The sequence below is a fragment of the Pantherophis guttatus genome, chromosome 2 (genome assembly GCF_059756535.1).
Source record: "Pantherophis guttatus breed Tessera chromosome 2, ASM5975653v1, whole genome shotgun sequence".
NCBI lineage: Eukaryota > Metazoa > Chordata > Lepidosauria > Squamata > Colubridae > Pantherophis > Pantherophis guttatus.
Genome location: NC_142064.1, coordinates 220,034,418 through 220,056,322, shown reverse-complemented (window position 1 = coordinate 220,056,322; position 21,905 = coordinate 220,034,418). Strand labels below are relative to the sequence as shown.

The 21,905-nt window shown below is 36.0% G+C and overlaps 2 protein-coding genes across 4 annotated transcripts in view; one reads left to right on the top strand and one right to left on the bottom strand.

Moving 5' to 3' along the window:
• The window catches only part of CACNA2D3 (calcium voltage-gated channel auxiliary subunit alpha2delta 3), a 563,616-nt gene that overhangs the window by 69,234 nt on the left and 472,477 nt on the right, over nt 1-21,905 (bottom strand). For all 3 annotated transcript variants that reach the window (XM_060688326.2, XM_060688328.2, XM_060688327.2), the window contains 7 exons: nt 21,705-21,772; nt 20,050-20,095; nt 19,814-19,911; nt 18,686-18,779; nt 17,492-17,587; nt 16,008-16,129; nt 14,668-14,748 (listed from right to left, as the gene is read on the bottom strand). In XM_060688326.2, the coding sequence (XP_060544309.2) occupies nt 14,668-14,748; nt 16,008-16,129; nt 17,492-17,587; nt 18,686-18,779; nt 19,814-19,911; nt 20,050-20,095; nt 21,705-21,772 (605 nt within the window). The remainder of the gene's footprint in view (nt 1-14,667; nt 14,749-16,007; nt 16,130-17,491; nt 17,588-18,685; nt 18,780-19,813; nt 19,912-20,049; nt 20,096-21,704; nt 21,773-21,905) is intronic.
• LRTM1 (leucine rich repeat transmembrane protein 1) lies at nt 993-6,967 on the top strand. The gene is made up of 3 exons (XM_034436981.3): nt 993-1,405; nt 3,251-3,847; nt 5,455-6,967. Exons 1-3 carry the CDS (start codon nt 1,399-1,401, stop codon nt 5,886-5,888), a joined length of 1,038 nt encoding a protein of 345 aa, XP_034292872.2. The 5' UTR covers nt 993-1,398; the 3' UTR covers nt 5,889-6,967.

The window sequence follows — 21,905 nt, the reverse complement described above, 5'->3', positions numbered from 1 at the left end:
TTGGAAAATGAGACAACTCCTAGTCCTGAAAATAAGATATAGACCATTGAAGTCTTCAGTAGAGAAATAAATAATACAAAACATATAGCTCCCAGGCACAAAAATGTTATCACCCCTTGATCTTTAGTAAGACCTTTTATTAGAAGTATTCAATGAAACTAGGCGAAGAAGAGACATTTAGCAGGAAGCCATCAGATCTGCTTCCAGCATCTGCTATTGTGATACATGAGCCTGCTTAATGGATTTCTCTCATCAGTTAAGTGGAATACTGTAGTGCGTGGTAGGTGACACATGCTAAGAACTGTTGAGTCCAATGAACCCTTGGCATTTTCTGATCCAGCATGAAAGTGTACCAAGAAACCCTAATCCCAATCTGTCATCCATAGGAGAAGACTCTTGAGTATATTTCTATCTGGCTCATTTGTCAGGATTTTCTATTTTTATACATTATCAGATTTAAAAGAATTTAATTAGGAGGTCATAGAATGAAAGAGATCACTTCTCTCTATCTTCAAATTGGTGACCCATGGTTTTTGTGTGAAAGTGATTATAAAATAGATTTATTTTTGGGGCACCAATAAACTGATCCACATCTGCAACATAAGAAAACCCACATATCAGTTGAAGTTCCTTCCTGTTTGGCAAAAACAGAACTCATATTTGGAATGCTTGGCGTTCTTTTAAAAAAAATGAATAAGAAAAAAGAAAGAAAGCTATGCACGCACATGCACATAAACACAATGTTTTTTTTTTCTATGCAATGAAATCCTGTCAGCACAGCTAATCCCTAGAGAAATCAAAAGTATAAGCTCCAGAACAGCAACAAGTGCATGGTCAAAACCATGTAATCAAGATGAAGGCCTCTTCATACTGGGATTACACACTCCATTGCCTCCAATCACAACCAAAGATGACAGAAACACAAATTTAGAATCATCTTATTTTGCAAGGACTGACAATGTGGGTCTAACTACTCAACAAAAATCATAAACTGCTCCGGATTTTAAAAATCCACTTTGTCTCTGTATCTTGGATTTGAGATAGATTAAATAATTGAAAAGGCTAGGCTATTAGGTCATGATTTCTGTACTGCAGCTGTCCAGCACAAATTGACAGACACTCTGTAAATCCTGTTGATTGAATAAGAGGCAGAGAAAATCTCTGTGCACAGCAAAGTACACTTGAAATGGAGAAACGAGCATAATCGAATGGAAAATAGAGACAGCATTTTATATGGATTTACTTAACTGGTCCTGTGGTAGTAAGAATAGTAATTTATGAATTAAGGCATCAATGGATACACAAAACCAGTCCAAACGGCAACGGCAGCTCAGGCAGAATTACTGCTTCTCATAAAAAGTGAACTGAACCTTCCGTAAACTTGACAAGTGAAGAACCATGAATGGTAAGACATGTTTTTATTTGGAACTATTGTGAAAAGATTCTGTCTAGCAAAGAAACATTGTCTTAACTTCTTAGCAATCCATGATATATTTTGAAGCAGCTTGCTTCATTTGTACATTAGCAAATAGTTGTATCCTAGGCTTACTGATACAGAATGAATCCCTTTTCTTATATAACTTCAGGGTTCAGAAACACTAAGAAAATCTTTGGTTGAACCTTTCAAATATTTCTTAATTTGGGTGAGCCATTCAAACTTTCTGAATTATATTTAATGAAGGAGCAGAAAGTGAAGGACTTCATTTGAAGGTTGACATATTTAGCTGTCAATATAGAGATTTCCAAGTAGCTAGGTCCTGATAGTATTAATTTAGACTCAGTGGCTTGTCCATATTAGACATATTAAATATTTGATTTCAAATTCAGTCTTTTGCATGCTTACTAAGTGAAATATTTCCCCAAATTCAGCAGAATTTACCTTATTGACAATTTAAGCCCTTAATTATTATAAGCATAAAAAGAGTCAGGGACCCGTAATAAATTGGTCATAGGGAAAATATGGTTATACCAGTTTTAGCCACAACTGCCTGGTTCACTACTGTTGTACTGTATATATCTATATAAGCAATGTTATAAGAAAAACACTAGTTATGAAAAAGCAGGATCCCTTAATTTGGTCAAGTAAGATACTATGTTTATTTATCTTTTGTTAAAAAAGAAAAAAATACAATAACTGAAACTGTTTTTACACATTTCATGTTTAATCCACAGGGGTCAATTTATTCAAATATATGTATCCTTAGCACATGATTTCTTAGCACATCTGATTTCCTTTAGATACAAGTAGACCCTCTCATATGTCCCAGTTAGAATAATAAGAATTCAGAAATTGGAATTGGAATTCAAAAAATTGGAAAGATTACACTTACTTATTTCCTCTCCCCCACCAGTGTTTCAATAGAACTTAATAATTTGAATAAATTCATTGAAATAAACATGGACATTCTGAAAACAGGTAAATACCAAAGCTATTTTGTGTTCCCTAGATGGGCATGAACTGAGCCAGTTTGGTATAGTGGTTAACTGCCCAGGAGACTGTGAGTTCTAGACCCACCCAAAGCCAGTGAGTGCCCTTGAGCAATGACACATGCTCATCCCTAGGAAGAAGGCAAGGATACACCCTTTTCGAAAAACCTTTCCAAGAAAATTGCAGAGACTAGTCCAGGCATTACCAGAACTCAAATATCAGTTTGAAGGCACACATACCTAGCACACGCACACAGAGATGGAGATGACAAAATAATCCTACAGATCATAAGACTAAATGGAATAAGGTGTTGTGTAGAAAATGAAAGCACTCTTATGATTAAGCTAAATTTGTTTAAATGCTTTTCATAATCCTATTGAGCACTTCAAGGTGACTTTCAGGGTCTACACAATGCTAAGCAAAGTAGAATTTAAAACTCTTCAATCATTTTGACCAGAAGTTTTATTATGAAAAAAAGCATACTCCTGAATTCTCCACTGAATATTTTCTAGTTTTGTATATGTTATCAATATAATTATTTATATTGCTCATGTGAGCTCCTTCACATGTATTTTTATCGAGACATAAACATCCTAAAAGTTAATTATACCTCTGATAAAGAATGAAAAGTAATTATGTTTAAATTCTTAATTTTAACTAAAAGAAATTTCATATCCCAGGAATAGGGCATTGCGAACTAAACAATATTGTGATTATTCAGCTTTCTACCTAGGCATACAACCCCAGATTCCTAGAAAACTCCTATTAAGTATTGCAACAATAAGCTAAATGTACCATTAACAATTATTTTCTTATTTTTAGGTTCGTTGCTTTTTGTTTTAAGCATTATCATACTGGTAGATGTGGTGATCAGCTGTCCCTTCAAATGTCTGTGTCATCCAAATTCAAGGATAGTGGACTGCAGAAATCAAGGCCTTGCCAAAGTTCCTTCTTATTTACCTGCTGAAACTCAAATATTACTTTTGTCAAACAATGGCATTCAGAAACTCAATCAAAGGACTTTTAGGGGCACCCAGACTCTCAAAATTCTGGACTTATCGAACAATTCTATTTCAGGTTTACTACCTGAAACATTCAGAGAACTAGAATATTTGCAGATTCTAAATCTAACAAACAATTTCATTGAATATGTAGATAATAAGACTTTTAGCTCTCTACCCCACCTAAGAGCACTGGATTTATCATCAAACAATATATCGAGGCTTCCTAGAACTTTAGGAAACAAGACAGAGAACATTACTTTATTGTCTCTGAAATATAATCACCTTCAGGAAGTCGACAGACTTCTGTTAGAATCACTTCCAAATCTGAAAACGATTTTTTTCAAGGGTAATTTCTGGCAATGTAATTGTCAAGCCTTTGGTCTTAAATTATGGCTGGAAACCTTTCTGTACAGCGGTGAGTCTTTCTTCTCATAATACATATATTGTATGTCCAGCAACATTAGCTTCACTTAATGGTATTTCAAGGAAAGATCTAAACATGCAAAGTTGCTTTTTCTAATGGTTGTGGGTATTTTTGACTTCCTGATTTACATAGCATCTGCACATTCTGCCCTGGGTGCAAACCTTATAGAATCTGAAGATTACAGTTGTAAAGTTATCCTTCTCATCTTTTTCTACCACTTTCTCTTATTGGTATCATTATTATGATTATATTACTTTGTGGTTTGTATGTACACTGAGAGCTCAGAGACAAATTCCTTGTGTGTTGAGTCACATTTAGCTAATAAACCTATTCTGTTCTGTTCTGTTCTGTTGTGTTGTGTTGTGTTGTGTTGTGTTGTGTTGTGTTGTGTTGTGTTCTATTCTATTCTATTCTATTCTATTCTATTCTATTCTATTCTATTCTATTGTTGTAAAGAGGACAACCATGGGGGAGGAAGGATATATAGCCGGCCAGGGTATGTAGCAATCTTAAGAGTAAAAGTTTTGATGAGACATTCAGTTTAACATCTTTCTGCAAATGTGAATGCATATTAAATATTTTGGACATAGATCTCAAGGTATCAGTTTTGGAGAATAGAAAACATGAAAACCAACAGAATATATTGAGTTAGAGTTCAGCACTTAGGAAAGAATTGATCACCTGTAACTTGATAGTTGTGGCCAGAATTTCTCAGGGAGACAGGAGGCCTACAATTGTGATAGTACAGTAAGCTGAAAATGCACAGATAATAAGATTTCAAGAAAAAGCTCCCAGAGAATCATGGTCTGCTTGAGAGTCACCATTTCTACTCGGTAGACATTTTACATTAGCTGCCTGCAGAGTTGACACAGTGAAGGGGTCAAGAAAAGAGAAAATGGCAGCTGTGATATGTACTATTAAAGCTTCATTATTTGTTTACATGTGTTATGCATGTTTCCATGTGTGCATGTTTGCATGCATAGGGCAGAATTTTGTTAACATTTTCTATCTACTGACTTTTTGATCTCCCCTGTAGAAACACAGGGATACAGGCCAGCTATATCAAAGGGATTTTGTGATTTTGCTTATGGAATTATGTAATCATTCATATGAAATTTTACAAGATTTTGAATATTGTTTATAAAAATAATTTAGGGAGACTGTTGTTGCCATTTATGGCATAGATGTTCTCAGGAGTGCCACATTGCTGACCATGGATTCTGTAAATGTGTGATAGTGTGAATCCAATTATAATATGTGATGAGTTGGATTTTGGTTGCTTTAGTTTAAGTTTTTTTATTACAAATTATAATGGTATGACTGATCATAATCATAATGTATTACCATTCTAAACTATTTAATGTTTCATTGTATAATTTTTCTATGGCTCTTTTTCAAAGTAGTTGATAAAATAAGCTTACATTGAATAGTTGACTAATTGTTTTTAAAAGTGTTTCCCTTTTTCACAACACATGCTTATAATATCCAATGGACGGAGAAAAATCAGTTTCTACCTTAGTTTAGCCAATCAGCAGTTTCAAAATTTTCTGAAATACCAAGAGTTAAGATACATCTTTTTTTTTGTTTACCCCCATCAGGAGGAATTAGCGATGAAATCATCTGTTCAATCCCTGAAAATCGGAAGGGAAAAGACCTGCTGAAAATTCCCTATGAGTTGTATGGGACCTGTTTTCCTACAGCTTCTCAGGGTCACCAAGTCTATTGGCATCACAATTCTAGGCATAAAGGTTCTGCAAAGCACACCCATCCCAGTGAATATGGAGGAAACAGCACCCACATAAACTGTGAACGTAAATCAAAGCCACGGTCGGTTAACTTGCGTCATTCAGTTGTCACTGTGGCTATAACTGGTGTTGTCTGTGGGATCATATGCCTCATGATGTTGGCTGCTGCAATATATGGCTGTGCCTATGCAGTAATTACAGCAAAGTATCACCAGGAAAATTCATATCCTGGCAAGGAGGAGGGGAGCCATGAGGAAAAAGAGCCATTTGAGAATTCATTGGCTTGAGTTTCTGATGGCTCTGAACTGCCTGAAGGAAATTCTTTGGTTAGTTGTGGTTCCTCTTTTCTCTAGAAACAAGAAGAGTATTGAAATAGGTCTAATGTATCCTGAGGATTGATTTCCTTGGTACAGGAACATTTTTTCAATGTAGAAATATTGTAATATGTGATGTTTTATATTTACCTGGTTCATTTGTATAATTTAATCCTGTTTACATATGGTGGGATTGTAAAAGTTGATTAACCAATTGGAGCAACGTATATGCTTAGCAAAATAAATAAGGAAATTTCCCCTGCTTGATTCCCCTCCTCTCCCCACCGTATTCCAGAGTGTTTTCACATAAATCTATTTTCATAAAATATCTTTTGAAATGGGAAGAAAAGGGAGTATGCTGATCAACTATATATTATATAAAAATGGGGTTAACAGATAGGTAGCAATAGAGACAGAAATATTAGATGTTCTCTCCCTCCCCATAAATGGTCTTTAAAACTTTTGTTCTTGACCTCTAAAAAAAACCCTATTGAAAGGAAAGATGAAATCCTCTCGGTTCCTTTCAACTGCTTTTCTAAAGCCTTTCATAAAGAAGTTTGAAAAGAGTTTGAGGTTCTGCTTGAGATCTTCCACCAAACTTCTAGTTTAATCGCCAAATCACAGCCTAGAAGAGAGACATGATAATAAGCATAAATGAATCCTAAAATGAAAATTCAATGTAGATTATTGTAAATACCCTGTACCACAAATATAACTCTGATGGGATACTAAGAATAGAAATATCCTAAGGAATTTGCCTAAGCAATATGTGATGGATTAAATAGGTTTATTTATTTGCATTTTTATTTATTCTCTCCAAGAAACTTTGAATTCTTCAATCCTAAATTTACTTTAATTTTAATATCTTGCTAGTCTTTACTAGTTTATGCATAATTGAAAAAATATTATATGGGGATTTGAATTAATAACTTATTTTATTGTTGTTGATAATTATTACAGTATAGATTTTGTTCATACTACTGTTAACTGTATATTACCAAATGGAACATTCAGCCTGTACATTTTATAATAAATAAATTATTTTGCAAAAATATTTACTAACATTTCAATCTTTTAATGTCAATTAACATTAACAAATGAAACGCTACTATGCTGTACCATGAGATACTTAATGTTTCAATAGAGACAGTGACTTTGAAAGTTGCAACTAGTTGTGAATTCTGTGAGCATCACCAATTATTTCCTGCTGCTAAACATTCTGGCCAATTTGCCAGCACAAATGTTTTTACTTCCAATTGCAATATTGGGGGCAGGGGAGTCACCTAGACAAACCTTAGGGCAGAAGAAAGCAGCTGTGCTATTACCACTACAATCCTTTTCCAGGACCAATTACAAAATGGTTCCTTCCCAGTTTCTAATAGGACAAATCATTATGAGAGATCACTTGCATGCCCCTGTATACAAAAGACAGCTTCAACAATGTTGGGGACACTATGGGCATTCATAATTAGTTGTACCAGTGCATTCTGGAAAATGCATTTGTTGATTCATTTAATCACTAATAAGCCAAGAAAATAAATATCTCCTCATGCTATTCAACAAAGCTTCATAAGGAAGAAGAGCCTTGGTAGTACAGGGGCTTAAGGCACCCTGTTATTAAGCTTGTTAAGACCAGCTGCCTGCAATTACTGCAGGGTTTGAATCTCGCCAAGGCTCAAGGTTGACTCAGCCTTCCATCCTTTCTAAGGTAGGTGAAATGAGGACCTAGTTTGTGGGGGCAATAAGCTGACTTTGTATAAATATACAAAAGGATGAAGGCTATTGCTGAGCACATTGTAAGCCGCCCTGAGTCTTCGGAGAAGGGCGGCATATAAATCAAATTTAAAAAAAAAAAAAGGATTTCCCACCCAAAAAAAAATTCAGCCTCTTGGGATGAAAAATCAAGAATCACACCAAGACTGTGATGGAAAATTCAGGATCAGTATTTACTTCTATTACAAAGAGAATGGAGATGGGGAGGGAGATAATTGTTAAGTAATTTTGCACAATTCTATTTTTTTAAAAAGGCATTTTACAAAGTCTCTTATCAATGATTAATCAATAAATGTAGCACCCACTGGGATTTTAAATCTAATTTTAGATACACTGTACTCTAGCAGACTATACTGGTTTCAAAGAACAAGGCAGATAGTTGTAAGTCATTAAGATTGTAATGAAAACACCTGTTGTTCTCATAAGCCAGTTTATCTAATTATATGCTATTTTCCATTGTGAAAGGAAAGTGTTTGATGACACTCATACCAGATGATCAGTATGGTCTCACAGGGAAATAGATACCTGGAACATCTATTAATATACTCAACTGGCTCTCCTGTTCTTTAAAAGATCTCACTGTCACAAAATATACTGTTACTTTTGTTCTCTCTGAAAGGTATACTAAGTGTATCACTGTTAGTTAAAATCTACATACATACCCTTAAAAGTCTGTGCAGCTATGCTAGCTTGTAAATTACATAGTAATTACTGCCCAGTAAAGGAGAGAAAAAAATTGCATACAACTTTTCAGGATGAGGTTTTGTTTTTCATGAACACCCAGAACCAGTTGTTTTTGTCTTGTACAAACTATGGCTATTTGCTTTGAATGTCAAAAAATAACCTGTGAAAGTTAGACACTTAGAACACTAAGCCTGATTTCCCTCTTTAATCAAGTTAACAACGTTGCATCAATGAAACAGAAGAACTCTAAAAGATAGAATAGGTCAAACAAAACTATTTTGAGAGCTCAAATAATTCTTGATATATCAAATCAAAAGGGGGGGGAGGTAATGTGTGAGAGTGTGTGTATATAGTATGTGTAGCTGCCCAGAGTTGTTAATTATGAGATAGGCAGCAAATAAATTCAATAAAACAAACAAATGTATATACATACATACAGACATACATACATACAGACAGACAGACAGACAGATTCTTTTCAATGTTTTCCCATAAGTGCAGGTTCTACTTGTTTTTGGAACAACCAAGTGTATATTCTAAATATAAAATAGACAAAGAAGGCTTGAAAACAAAGATTGAAGAGATAGAAGGAAAAAAATAACTCAAGAACACAAGGAAACATTAAGCAAACCCATTACAATTCAGGAGGCCAAAGAAACAAGAAAGAATATCAAAACTGAAAAAGTGCCAGGTCCAGCACAATTCCCCCCCCCCCAAAAAAAAGAAAAGAAAAGGTAGAGTAAGAACTGGTGAAATTACTCCTGAGAAGGTTGAATGAAATCCAAGTAACAAAAACAATACCAAAGACAGGGGGAAGATGTATGTATACTGTAACTCTAATAACACAAAGAAGTGAATTATCTGAAGAAACCTCAGACCAATTTCTTTATTGATGTTGATTATAAGACATTCACTACAATATTAGCTGAATGCATGAGGAAGTACATTTCTAAAATCATACATAAAGGTGCAACAGTTTGCATTCTAAAGAAGAGGCTAAAAGCTAAGAATGGGATTTACAATAAAGACATTAGGAAACATTCAATAATTTTTAAAAAGAAGGTAGTAATATTTTTAGATACGGAAAAATAATTTGTCAATTTAGAATAGACTTTTCTATTAAAGGGCTTAAATAAAATGAACCCAGGGAGAGAATTCTATACTTGAATGGAGAGAATGTATCAATGACAACCACTAATATCACACTCTCTGAGAGTTCAGAGAGTAGAACACTCTCTGCAAACTTCTTAATATGTAAAAACAACAAGACAAAGTTGTCTACTTTCTCACTTACTGCTATAATTGCTTTGGAGGTCGTGGTGGATGAGATACAAAAACATAAATAAATACAAATTGAAATGCTATATACATGTCAGTCTTTCTAGTTAATCAGACAGGAAATACAATCAGATCAGCCAATTCTACTTTATGGTAAAACTATATTAAAAGAATCTTGCATGTCTAAAAAAATAAATCTCCTGCTACTTTCCTTAATGGTTTGAGAAACTACAGAAAGTCCTTTCTGAGTTTTTTCTCTGCCCATTATTGAGCTGTACCTACCCCTTCTCTTATCTGATGGCTCCTTGGGCAGCATGTCTCTCAAAGTATTTTTTACAAACCATTACAGTAGATAATGTAATACTAACAATTATGCATCCACAAAGGTCTATAAGGCAGTTAATAAAATACTTAATGATTTTGGCTTTGGTTCTGGATATAAAGTTAATGAAAAGAAAATGAAGATAATAACAAGGTATTTAATTTCTGGACAAATGGGCTTGATTTTAAAAAAAAACCAAAACCCTAGCTGTAAGATCCCCTAAGACCTATGAAATACTTGAAGTTATTTGATATTATGAAATAAAGATATATTTTAAAACAATTATAGCAAATTATGGAAAGAAGTAAAACAATATCTCAAAAGTGGAAGAATTTAAAACTCTCTTAACTGGGACTTACTGCAATAATAAAAATGAATATACTAATCATGATGAGCATTTTATTTTAAATGGCACCACTATCCATCTCAGATCAAACTTTGCAGATTGGCACAAGACAATTAGTAGCAAGAATGGGGAAAAATGAGAATACGATTTATAAGACTCCAAAGAAAGTGGTGTATATACTCTCCCTAATCTTAAACAATATTATTAAACAAATTGTGTGTTATGGATAATGGAATGGATTAAATTTCTAATAACAAAACATAAATCATAGGAGAAACTGATTTAGGTAATGGACTCATAAGTATTTATGGTGTCACGAAAGAAAAGAACAAAATATTTTGAAGGGACATATGTTACAGGTTACAGGAACTGGGCATGGTGAAGAGAAGAGAAGGACCAGGGGAGACATGATAGCAGTGTTCCAATATTTGAGGGGCTGCCACAGAGAGGAAGAGGTTGAACTATTTTCCAAGGCCAGACAAGGAATAATGAATGGAAACTGATCAAGGAGAGATTCAACCTAGAAATAAGGAGAAATTTTCTGACAGTGAGAACAATCAACCAATGGAACAGCTTGTGGGAGCTTCATCACTGGAGGCTTTCAATAAGAGATTGGACTGCCATTTGTCAGAAATGGTGTAGGATCTCCTGCTTGGGCAGGGGGAGGGGGTTGGACTAGATGATTGTAAATTTCTAGTCCCACCTTAGGCACCAAGCTGGCTGGTCACCTTGAAGTAGTCACTTTCTCTTAACCCTTGGAAAGAGATATGGGCAACCACTTTTAAAAAAACCTTACCAAGAAAAACTGCAGGGACTTTACCAAGCAGTAAATTGGACCCGATTGAATGGAAAGAAAAAAAATAGTATAAGACAAAGTCTGTTAAAAAATTGAATCCAGTGAAATTAGATTAAGATCAACAATGTCATCATTCACATCCCTGTCAAATGCTTTTTGCTTTAAGGATAAAGTATTGTATTGCAAGAAGTATTTAATCACATATGTCAGTATGGTACATTTAGATCCAGAAAACAGGATATATAAATAAGATCTGCTCAATGAAGAAAGGAACTTAACATAGTTAAGGACATGCAAATTACCAGAAAAACAAGACGTGATCTTAAAAAAGGCTGTCCTTGAGAAAGAATTTGAAACACTTAAACAAAACCAAGATTATTTATTGGGGTGCATCTATAACTTGTTATTGAAATATGATATGGAAGCAGAACAAATTAAAAACTACTTGATAAAATGGTTGCAACATTTCAAAGAAAGAATTCTAATGGAACAATGAGAATAGCTATGGGGGAAAAAAAATTAGAAAATTCACCCTAAGCTACAATGTGAGAGAAAATTGGTACAAGATGTTTTATAGACAGTATATAATTCTTTCAGTGATTACCAGCCTGGACAAGTCATAAAATAACAAATGCTGGAAATGCTGTTTTATCATATGTGGTGTTCTTGTAAAGAAATCCAAAACCATTGGAAGGAAATGCATATTAAAAAAAAAAAATTAAAATAAATTTGAATTGAAACCACAGAGATTTTTATTAGGAATAATTCCAGAGAGTATAAACAAAAAGTACCATAATTTACTGAGATACATGCTGATAGCGGCAAGAACCAATTTGGCACAACATTGGAAAAGTGAAACCTTGTTGACAACACCAGAATGGGAATCTAAAATTGGAGAATATGCAGCAGTATAACAGAAGTTTAACTAAGCAGTAATGGCTCCCTTGCATTTGCCATATTACAAAGCAAGGCAAATTTAGAAGACAACTTCTGAAAAAGGAGCTACACGAGGCTGAGCAAAGATAAAGATGCAATTATTTAAATAGATGTAAGCAATAATTAGTAATCTTCAAGCAAAAGATCTTGAAAGAAAAGTACAAACTTTGAACAGATGTTAGTGATTGGGAATAATGGAAAGAAAGAGGAAAGTGTGCGGATGAAAGTTTTTCCCTCTTAATCTCTCTCTGTGTTGCATAGCTAAATTAATTACATTGATTTAAGTATCTCATTTTAATGAACAAATAATACACTAAAAAAAATAACATTCCTTATTTATAGCATTGGTCATCCTCTCGCATGCCAACTGCATACACTGCAATGTTTATATTACATCAGCTAATATGGGAAGTCATCCAACAGTTTGGGGTGAAATATTTTCAATGTAGTTCTACCTTGGAGGAGATATGGTGGAAATCTTGGCCTGGTTCATGGGGACCGTCAGGTCTACGCGGGGAGAAACAATCCAAGCCATACGAGAGGAGGGCCATTAATTTAGAAGACTGCTAACTCTGGGACAGTATCAAATCCATCTTTTGATAATAGTTGTCTCCTGAAAAGGCAAGGTAGGGGGCCTCCTGGACATACATCTTCTCTTGGAAGTACAGGAGGTGTGGCCAGAAAATCCATTATCCAATTAATGTGCCAGTTGTGGATAGGAATGTGATGCCTTTAGGATGATCACATATTCATTTATTTCTCTCATATAGATTACTATAATTCAGTTTACATGAGACTGCCCTTGAAGACTATGTGGATCTTCAGCTGGTATAAAATGCAGTAGTCCATATACTTACTGAAAATTTCAATATACACCACTGCAAAGTAGTTGCATTGGCTACTGCTTTGTCTCCAATTGCAGTTCAAGGTGCTGGTTATTACCTTTAAAGCGCTCCATGGCATAGGGCCTAGCTATCTTCGAGACCGCCTGCTGCTACCGACGACCTCCCAGCGACCCGTGCGCTCCCACAGAGAGGGCCTCCTCAGGGTGCCATCAGCCAAACAATGAAGGCTGGTGACCCCCAGGGGGAGAGCCTTCTCTGTGGGGGCACCTACCCTCTGGAATCAGCTGCCCCCAGAGATAAGGAGAATCCAAGACCTCAGTGCCTTCCGCCGTGCCCTTAAAACCCACTTTTTCCAGCAAGCCGGGCTGGCTTAGGAAGAAATTTTTTAAAAAAAATTTTTTTTTAAATGTTTAATTGGTTTGTGGTTTTTAAATTTTGGGCCAAATTTATATAGATTTTAATTGTTTTTAATACTTGTATTTCATGTTTTTAATTCTGGCTGTGCACCGCCCTGAGTCCTCAGGGAGAAGGGCGGTATATAAATTGAAAAATAAAAATAAAAATAAAATATAAAGATCTAGATAGTTTGGGCCTGGTTATCTGCAAGACTGCCTTTTGGCCACCAATCCAGGTGAGCAGAGAATGCCTCTTCCATTTATAAAGAGGGATGTGAGGAGGTAGCACAACTGAAGGCCTTCTCTTTTGGAATAGCTTGTTGCTGTGATAAAAGTGACTCTTTTTCTCATGACTGCCCAAAATATGTTAAAACTTGGCATTTCTAGAAGACCGTTGGAAAATGAACGGTTTGTGGAGTCACCAAAATAGATGAGTGTGATAAAGTTATTATTTTTGCTTTTATTGTATTAATATTATATTACTATTATCCTTATATACAGTCTAGAAATAGTCTAAAAATAGATTTAAATAAAAGTAAAGGTTTCTCCAGTCCAGTTGTGTCTGACTCTAGGGGGCAGCACTCATCTCCATTTCTTAGCCGAGGGAGCCAAGGTTGTCCAGTACATTTCCGTGGTTCATGTGGCCAGCATTACTATACACCAAGGCACCTGGAACGCTACCTTCCCATCAAAATGGTACCTATTTATCTACTGATATTTGCATGCTTTGAACTGGGTTGGCAGGAGCTGGGGAAAGTACCAGCAGCTCACCCTGTCACATGGCATTCGGGTCTTGAACCCGGACTCTCAGCTTTTCAGCTGACAAGCTCAGCATCTTTAACAACTGAACCATCGTGGCCCCCTCCCAATTTAAATAAACAATCTATAAATTTTAAAAATTCAACAAATAGATGCCAAATTTATTTATTTAATTAAACTTTCCTCCTCCTATTTGTCCCACAACAACACCCCTATGAGGTGAGTTCGGCTGAGAGAGAGTGAGTGGCCCAAGGTCACCCAGCTGGCTTTCATAGCGAAGGTGGAACTAGAACTCACAGTCTCCTGCTTTCTAGTCCTAACCACTAGACCAAGTGAAGGTGAATCCATTTATTTTACTTTTTATCGAGGACAAAATACCTGAGATACTGTAGAGTTTCCCAGGCCAATGTTTATTGATAATAATGATTATAATCTGGTTGGTTCTCCAATGTATCTTCTCTCACTGTGGAGCAAATGTTTTAAAAAGGCCTTCCAAATGTTAGGTTCCAAAACTGTGAATTACTGAACTTTCTTCCAAAATAGTCTTTAAGTGAGAATTCCTATGAATCAAGAAATCCCATTTAAAGCATTGTTATATAAATGAAGTTGTGCTTTTACCTGCTACCATAGGTGACTTTCGGTCATCCAGCAGCTGTATAGCGGTACTTGCTGTCACCACATTGCTCTTGTTTGCTGTTTCTATAGATTGAAAAGGAATGGATATTCAGGTCCAAATTCTCCCTCTGTGTGGCAAGAGCCGTAGCATTGTCCCTAACAACAGGGGCTGACATATAAATCAGGGGCATACCATTCCTTTGAAGTTCAGGCATGCTTTACCATTAATTCTAAGACCTTCAAATAAGGCTCACATAGCTGGGGAAATAGACATTTTTTGCCCGTTTCAAACAGCACAACCTGCCAGTGACCTGGGGGCTAGGAATAGGGGATTAGGTGGGAGATGCATATTATTTATGGGCTACCCAATTCTGGTATCTTGTATTATGATTGGATACATTAAACTGGATATGTAATATGTGGCTCCCTTTCTTTTCTTGTTTTACATTAAAGCATGGATATCAAACCTTTTGGTTTGCCTGGATCACACTGAGTGAAAAGGAATTATCTTGGGCCACATATAAGATATATAATATAGTTAATGTACATAAATCGCATAATAATGTTAAAACTTTATGAACTTGTGGGGCTACATTACTAGCTGTCCAGGGTCGCACACGGCCCGTGAGCTACAGGTTGGACATGCCTACATGAAAGAAAATGTAGCTGCTAATATGGAACTTTTCCTTTGTCTCCTGGCCATGAACTTTTTGAAATCAGCTTTCCTTTGTAGTTATCAAGAATTTTTGTTTATTCTTGAAAAAAAATTGGGCAGGGGAGAAAGGGGGGGGGGTTCCAACCTTCCTATTCCATGAAAAAAGAGGGTTGCATAAGGGAGAGAAAAAATAGGCCTTGACTCTCCAGATGCCAGTACTCCAGATGTCACCTCTCTCCAGATGCCAGCATTTGGATCTGAATAAAACCCACCAAAACCAAACAAGGATACAGAGGAATCAATGTAGAATGTACATCGGGTAAAGTTTCTTTTTCTGCTTTAGATCTGATCATTTCTAAGGACTGCCATGACAAATAAAAACAGCCTTAAAGTAATTCTGTATACAACTTGTTATCCCTAATCAACCTTGGCTGATCTTGAACAAATAAGCAGGTTCGGGTTTAGATGGATGGAAAGCCAAGGAAATTCAAAGGATATGGGCTAGAGTGGTACATTGGAAAGGCACTCCCGAAAAAAAGACTGTGGCAAATCATCTCTGTTGTGTTACCCTTGCAAATTGTCATTCCCTGTCATGTTTTGACATGTAAAGTGATATTAAATCCCAAACTGAACCAGATTATTTTGGTTAAGAATTAGCAGCAGGATAAAATGTAATTCCATAACAAACCTGTACTGAATGGAATGGAGTAGACAAAACTTCCTGGAATCTGTTCAGCAGCTCTTCTATACCAAAGTGGGAAATGATCCGCATTAAAAATATTCTCCTTGTCTTCAGCTGTCAAAAAGTCTCTTGAAACAGAAGGAAATAAAAAAAAATTGCTCTTTTTCATTTCATTTTTCACTTAGCCTCTAATTTACCTACTTTAAAAAAAAATAACTACATTGTGTTTTATTCTTTTGTTTGTTGCTCAGAGTTATTTTTGATTGATGGGTGGCCATATAAATTGACTGCTTAAATAAATAAATCAGATATTGTAAAGTTTGGCTTATTTTCTCCTCAGTGTAAATAAGGTGGTGAACACCATTTTGCACATTGTAGGATTTGTAATCCCAGAAAAAAAGACATTTGGGGTGGGAGCCAGGGAGTGTCTTTCTCATCTGCTACTTCCCTTTGTTCTGTTACAAGAAATACAACTAGAAAGAAAATAAAGGCATAGACATTGAAGGGGAATCCTATTCTGAATCAATAACCAATTAAACTACAGCCAAACAGAGCAGGAGGGAAAAGGGGGCTGTTTTGTCAGTTGGTTGGACTTTTTGCAATTTGAAGTAGCCACTAGGCAGTTGCCAGAAACTAAACTCAAGAATTTCACTTTAATGAGAGGGAAAGGAGGGAGGGAGGGAGAGTCCACGAGAGAAAATGTATGGTAATGTGTGTGTTTCTTCCAGTATATCCAGTGTCACCAGGGATCAAATCCCACTTCTTCTGCCTGTGGATTCTCTGGAGCAGTTTTGGGTGGCATCATGTTGCTCCTACGTGGAGAAGTATTGCAAAACCTGATTTGCTTCAGCAGAAGCCAATGAAATTGGATTTAATTTATCCTCTGTAGATAAGTTTGCATGTGTGTTATTTCAATAGGGAAAATGCCAGGTGGACTTAATGTTCCAATCCTGAGGATCCAGGATTTGGATATAAAGTATTTTGAAACAAAAATCCCACGGTTGTTTTTTAAGTACACAAATGTGATATATATCCTGTGCATGCATTTTGCTTCCTTATTTGGCAAAGATTTTGAGCAGAAAAAAAGAAAATGAGCTGAAGAATATGTCTGATATCAGAATCAAACATGCACATGCAAGATTTACAATGTGGTAACTTTCATGGTGCTTCTAGTTATTCTAGAAACAAAGCAATTTTGTTTGCTATGTTCTGAAAGATGAAATCTGAACTAGTCTATAGGGGCATAGCTCCAGGTGGCTCCCTCCCCTTCCCATTATGAATCTCTTGAAATACATGTGAACTATTATTTAGTTTCCAAAAAATTGCAGAAGACAGCTAAGCCCACCTAACTCGCAATTTATTTAACCCCCTGATTTTTTTTCCCTGATACCACCACTAGATGGAGAGAAAAGGTTGAGCGTCTTCCCACAGTAAGCATCCTTCCTCTTCTCAATACAGTGTAAGTTGCTATACCTAGTTTTAGTACTTACTGATTAGTTAGTTGTTCTGGCCCAACAAAAAGATTGATCCGAGAAAGGCCCGTCCGAGTTCCAAGGAAAGCAACTTCTACGCCCTTGTCTGAATTTCTGAAAAGCAGCAGCAGCAGCATTAAAGCAGCCTATTTCTACAAAGTAAACAGTTCATGCCTATTTCAAGGTCACAAAACATGTGTAGAAACCAGGACTGTAACTGTAATCAGTTTACCAAATTCAATAGTCGACTTAAGCTTTTAATGAAGATTAAAACGTGCCCCCAATGTCCAAATGAGGGCGTGACTGAAAGGATATTACATTCTGCAAATGACACGGATGTAATATTTCCTGAATGAAGGGGTGAAGTTTCCAATGTTGGGGCAGCACAAATCTCCGAATAACATAGGGAGAAAAAAAAGATCCACATGTAATCCATTTATGGATTACAAACCCTCAAGCCTTTATCTGGATAATTAAATGATGGGATATGGATCTCCCTCTCCAATAAATGAAGCAGACTTTGAGAGTGGTAGATTTTGTGTGTGTGTGCACCACATCTCTCTCTCTCCTTCTCTCTCTCTGTCTCTCTCTCTCACACACACCTATACTGAGATGATAGAACAGCTACTGAATAAGACAAAAATCAATCCATGTTTGTTTCAGAGATTTGTATATGGCTTCACTGATTAATGGCATATTTGCAAGATCTTTTATATATATGATACTTTACATTTATCATGTTTGTCTGTATTCCATATCTCTGGTGTATTGTTTTGTTTTGCGAACTGCCCAGAGTTATTTGCTTAAGCTAAGAAGTTATACAAATTTCCTGAATAAATATTCAATTACTTTGACTGGAGTGCTTTTTGATACACATAAATGTATACATTTGAATAAGAAGCTTACACAATCTTTCATGAGATGCTTGGATTCATCTCATGAAAGCCTGGAGCTCAACAAAGTTGCCCTGTGGTCCTTCCAAGATCTTTGGGATATGCACATGGATATTCATTGTGAAATCCCATCAGGATACATGGTGAACAAAACTGTCATGTCAAGCCCTGGATTACCTGTGGCACTTTTACACCTATGTGCCTCAATCTTCTTTGATCATGAGTGAAGCATCTTAACAAAAAAATTATACAGTCCTAGGTTATATTCATATCTAAATTAATTAATACAAGAAGAAGGAAAAAAAGTCTGTTCACTCACTCTGATTTATTTAGTGCTAGGCTGGTCCAATAAGCTTCAATTGGGGCGCTCACTACTGCATCAAATAAGACTTCCTGTATCAATTCTTTGTCACCTGTAATGTTTTAAAACATTCATGAAAAGCATGTACGGAATCTCCTTATGACACTAAATCTGACCTAACCAGATATTGATAGGAATTTTCCAGGTTTATTATTTAAAACTTAATTTCAGAAAAAAATGGAAATGAAGAACAATTCCCCTATTTATTTTTGAGATAGGGAAGGGTAGCAATATTTTTATCTCTCTTTTGCATATCAAAACTTACATTTCAAATATCCCCTTTTCAATTTCAAAACTAGTATAAAATTCATCTTGCTGGTATTATGCTCGTTAGGAAGTTCTATACTACTGCACCCTACCCCACTGCCTACTTTAAAAGCCAATGTTTGCATAAGCAAATCAGTTACTTATTGTTTACCTTCTGATTGCAGAGTAAGGCTAGCCATTATTATTATTTGTGTTGTGCATATGGAAGATTTGAACTTAAACTACTTGAACCCACATAGTCAATCTTTGTGATTGTGACCCTGTACAACTCCACAGTGAAGTTAATGACTTACTTTCATGGATGCTGCTACACTAGATTTTATAGCAAAGTGTGCCAGGATTGGACTTCTATTACCCTTAATAGTTGACTTGAAGAAGACAGGTACAATCTCAAAGGTGGTTTTTCAAAAGGCAATTGGTCTGACTTTGTTTTTCTTTGAAGATGCTTGGCTTCTTATCCAAGAAGCTTCCTCAGTGCTGATTGGATGGTGGGTGGATGGAACTAATCCATCCAAACACACACACACACACCACCATTTAGTGAAGCTTCTTGGATGAGAAGCGAAACACCTTCAAGGAAAAACAAAGAAAGTCCAGTTGCCTTTTGAGAAACCACCTTTGGGACAACCATTACCTGGTTGACTGATAATCTCCATTTACAAAGGCAGGTACAGTTTAAAGATACAGGAGCTATATTGTTTCTCCTGGATGCCTTATTCCATTAAAAATAAAAATGCTACATCCTTCTTAATACAATATATTTATTTGAGGAACTTTCCAGATTCATCTAAATTCAATTGTGATCGGAAATATACTCACAAGGAAGCAATGGCTCTTTCCCTGTGAGATAGTTTTTAATTGCCTTCAGTTGAGTCATTTGGCGGTGTTCCGGATGCAAGTCTGTGTTGCAATATGACCTGAGGACAAAGTGTGGTTAAAAATAACAGTAACAAATGTTAGTAAGCCTGACCTCCCTTTGTCTTTCCATAAGTGGGGAGCGGGCACACCAAGTACAGACAGAAAGAACATCACAAGCCAATTGCATGCAGATTTACCATTCATCTGCCAAAGAGACATCAGGCTGTTCTAAATCATGTAATCCTGAAAGAAGAATGAATAATAAAGAGTTACTCTGGGGCACGCACCAGTACTAGTTCAATCTTTGTATAACATTCATAGAAGTCAAAAAGCCTTCCTCCTTTAAAAAAAAAATGCAACAAAAACCCCTCAATATACTTTAATGAATGATGGTAAGTTATACTTCAATCAGTGACTCACAAATATGTAGGAAATTCTAATTAATCTATTTCAGCTTTCTACTCCAATCTTCTTCTCCTTGCCTTTTTATGGCTTTCCCTCCTAATGTCCTCCTATCTTTTATTTACAGATTGAAGCATCTATTGCCACATAAAATCAAGGGAACAGCAGATTATGCAGGTGTCTTGCAGCTGCCTAGCTTCTGTCATTTTGTGCACTTAATGATCTTTTCTTGCTTAAATTTAACTATATAGTTAGGGATAAACAATCTCCCAAGTTTGATCCCCCCCCCATTTGCTATTTTTCCAGCTTTAAGTTCAAATCATTTTATTCCATCTCAGAATGCAAGCTAAAAGATCGGCAACCCTGATTTATATTACTGTTTTCATACTGTTAATAATAAGGGAGCATCAGTGATCTGGATGTTCCAACAGCTGGAAAATGGCTATTGAGAGCTGGTTCGTTGAAAAAAAAAAATGGAAAAATTTATACAATCTGAAGACAAATCAGAACCCTAATAGTAATGGCAGCAGAATCATTTTAGGCAGAGCATTAATTGCGAGTGGGGTTCCTGGAAATTTATAAATTAATTAATTAATTAATTAATTAATTAATTAATTGTTTAAATTTGTATACCGCCCTTCTGAGTTCCAAAGGACTCAGGGCGGTAAATGGCAGCAAAAGTTACCAAGAGTGGCATGGAAGATTGCTCTCCCCACGGTCTAATCTAGTCCTCTTCACAAGAAGTGGAAAACGTTTTCCTGTGTACCAAGAAGCTGTCTTTCTCATCACTTGCTATTGGGTTGTCTTTAATTGGAGATACTGGGGTAAATGAATGATTTTTGCACGCACCAGCTAAGTTCAGGAGCTGCAGATTTCAAAACTCCAGGACCACAAGAGAATGAAAGCTCTCCCTCTCAATTTGCAATGCTGTCTAAAGCAGGGCAGTCAAACTCGTGGCCTGCAGGCCGGATGCGTCACACACTGGCCACGCCCACGCCCGGTTTAGTGAAGGGGAAAAAAGTTCCAATATGTCATGTGATGCCGCCATGACAACGTGTGTTTGACACCCCTGATCTAAAGGATGAAATCAATGCTTCAGCCCTAGTATTATTGACACCATAGGTTTTTGTCAGTATTTATGTACAATTCTAAAAGAAAAATAAGGAACCTGAAATGGATTCCATCAGTATTCTAATGGGAAATTTTTGGGCTGCATGCCAGACTCAGAAGTCAAACAGGTATTTTTGAAAAAGGCAGCTGGAAAACCCTTATAATTGCCAAGAAAATGCAAAGGTTATTATACTTACACTGAAAGCCTTTTTACCATTTGCACACAAATATACATTCGTGAGCACAGATGTCAAATTTGTTGATTTGTGTACCCAGAGTTCATTATTATCAGCACAATAATATGGTTTATGGGAATCTGATTGAGTCATTCAAGTATTACCTTCTTCTATTGTCACGTTCCCTCTGAAAAAATATTTGCCGTGTCCTCTAGACAGAGCCACACCTAAACTGTGCAGATAAACAAAAAGCAGACCATAAAAACTGTGGCATAAACAAAGCTAGAAAAATACAGGAAAAGATAATTACTCCCTAAGGTTTTAATTCCTGCTCTAGAAACTATTTTGTTTTGTTTCTAAGACCT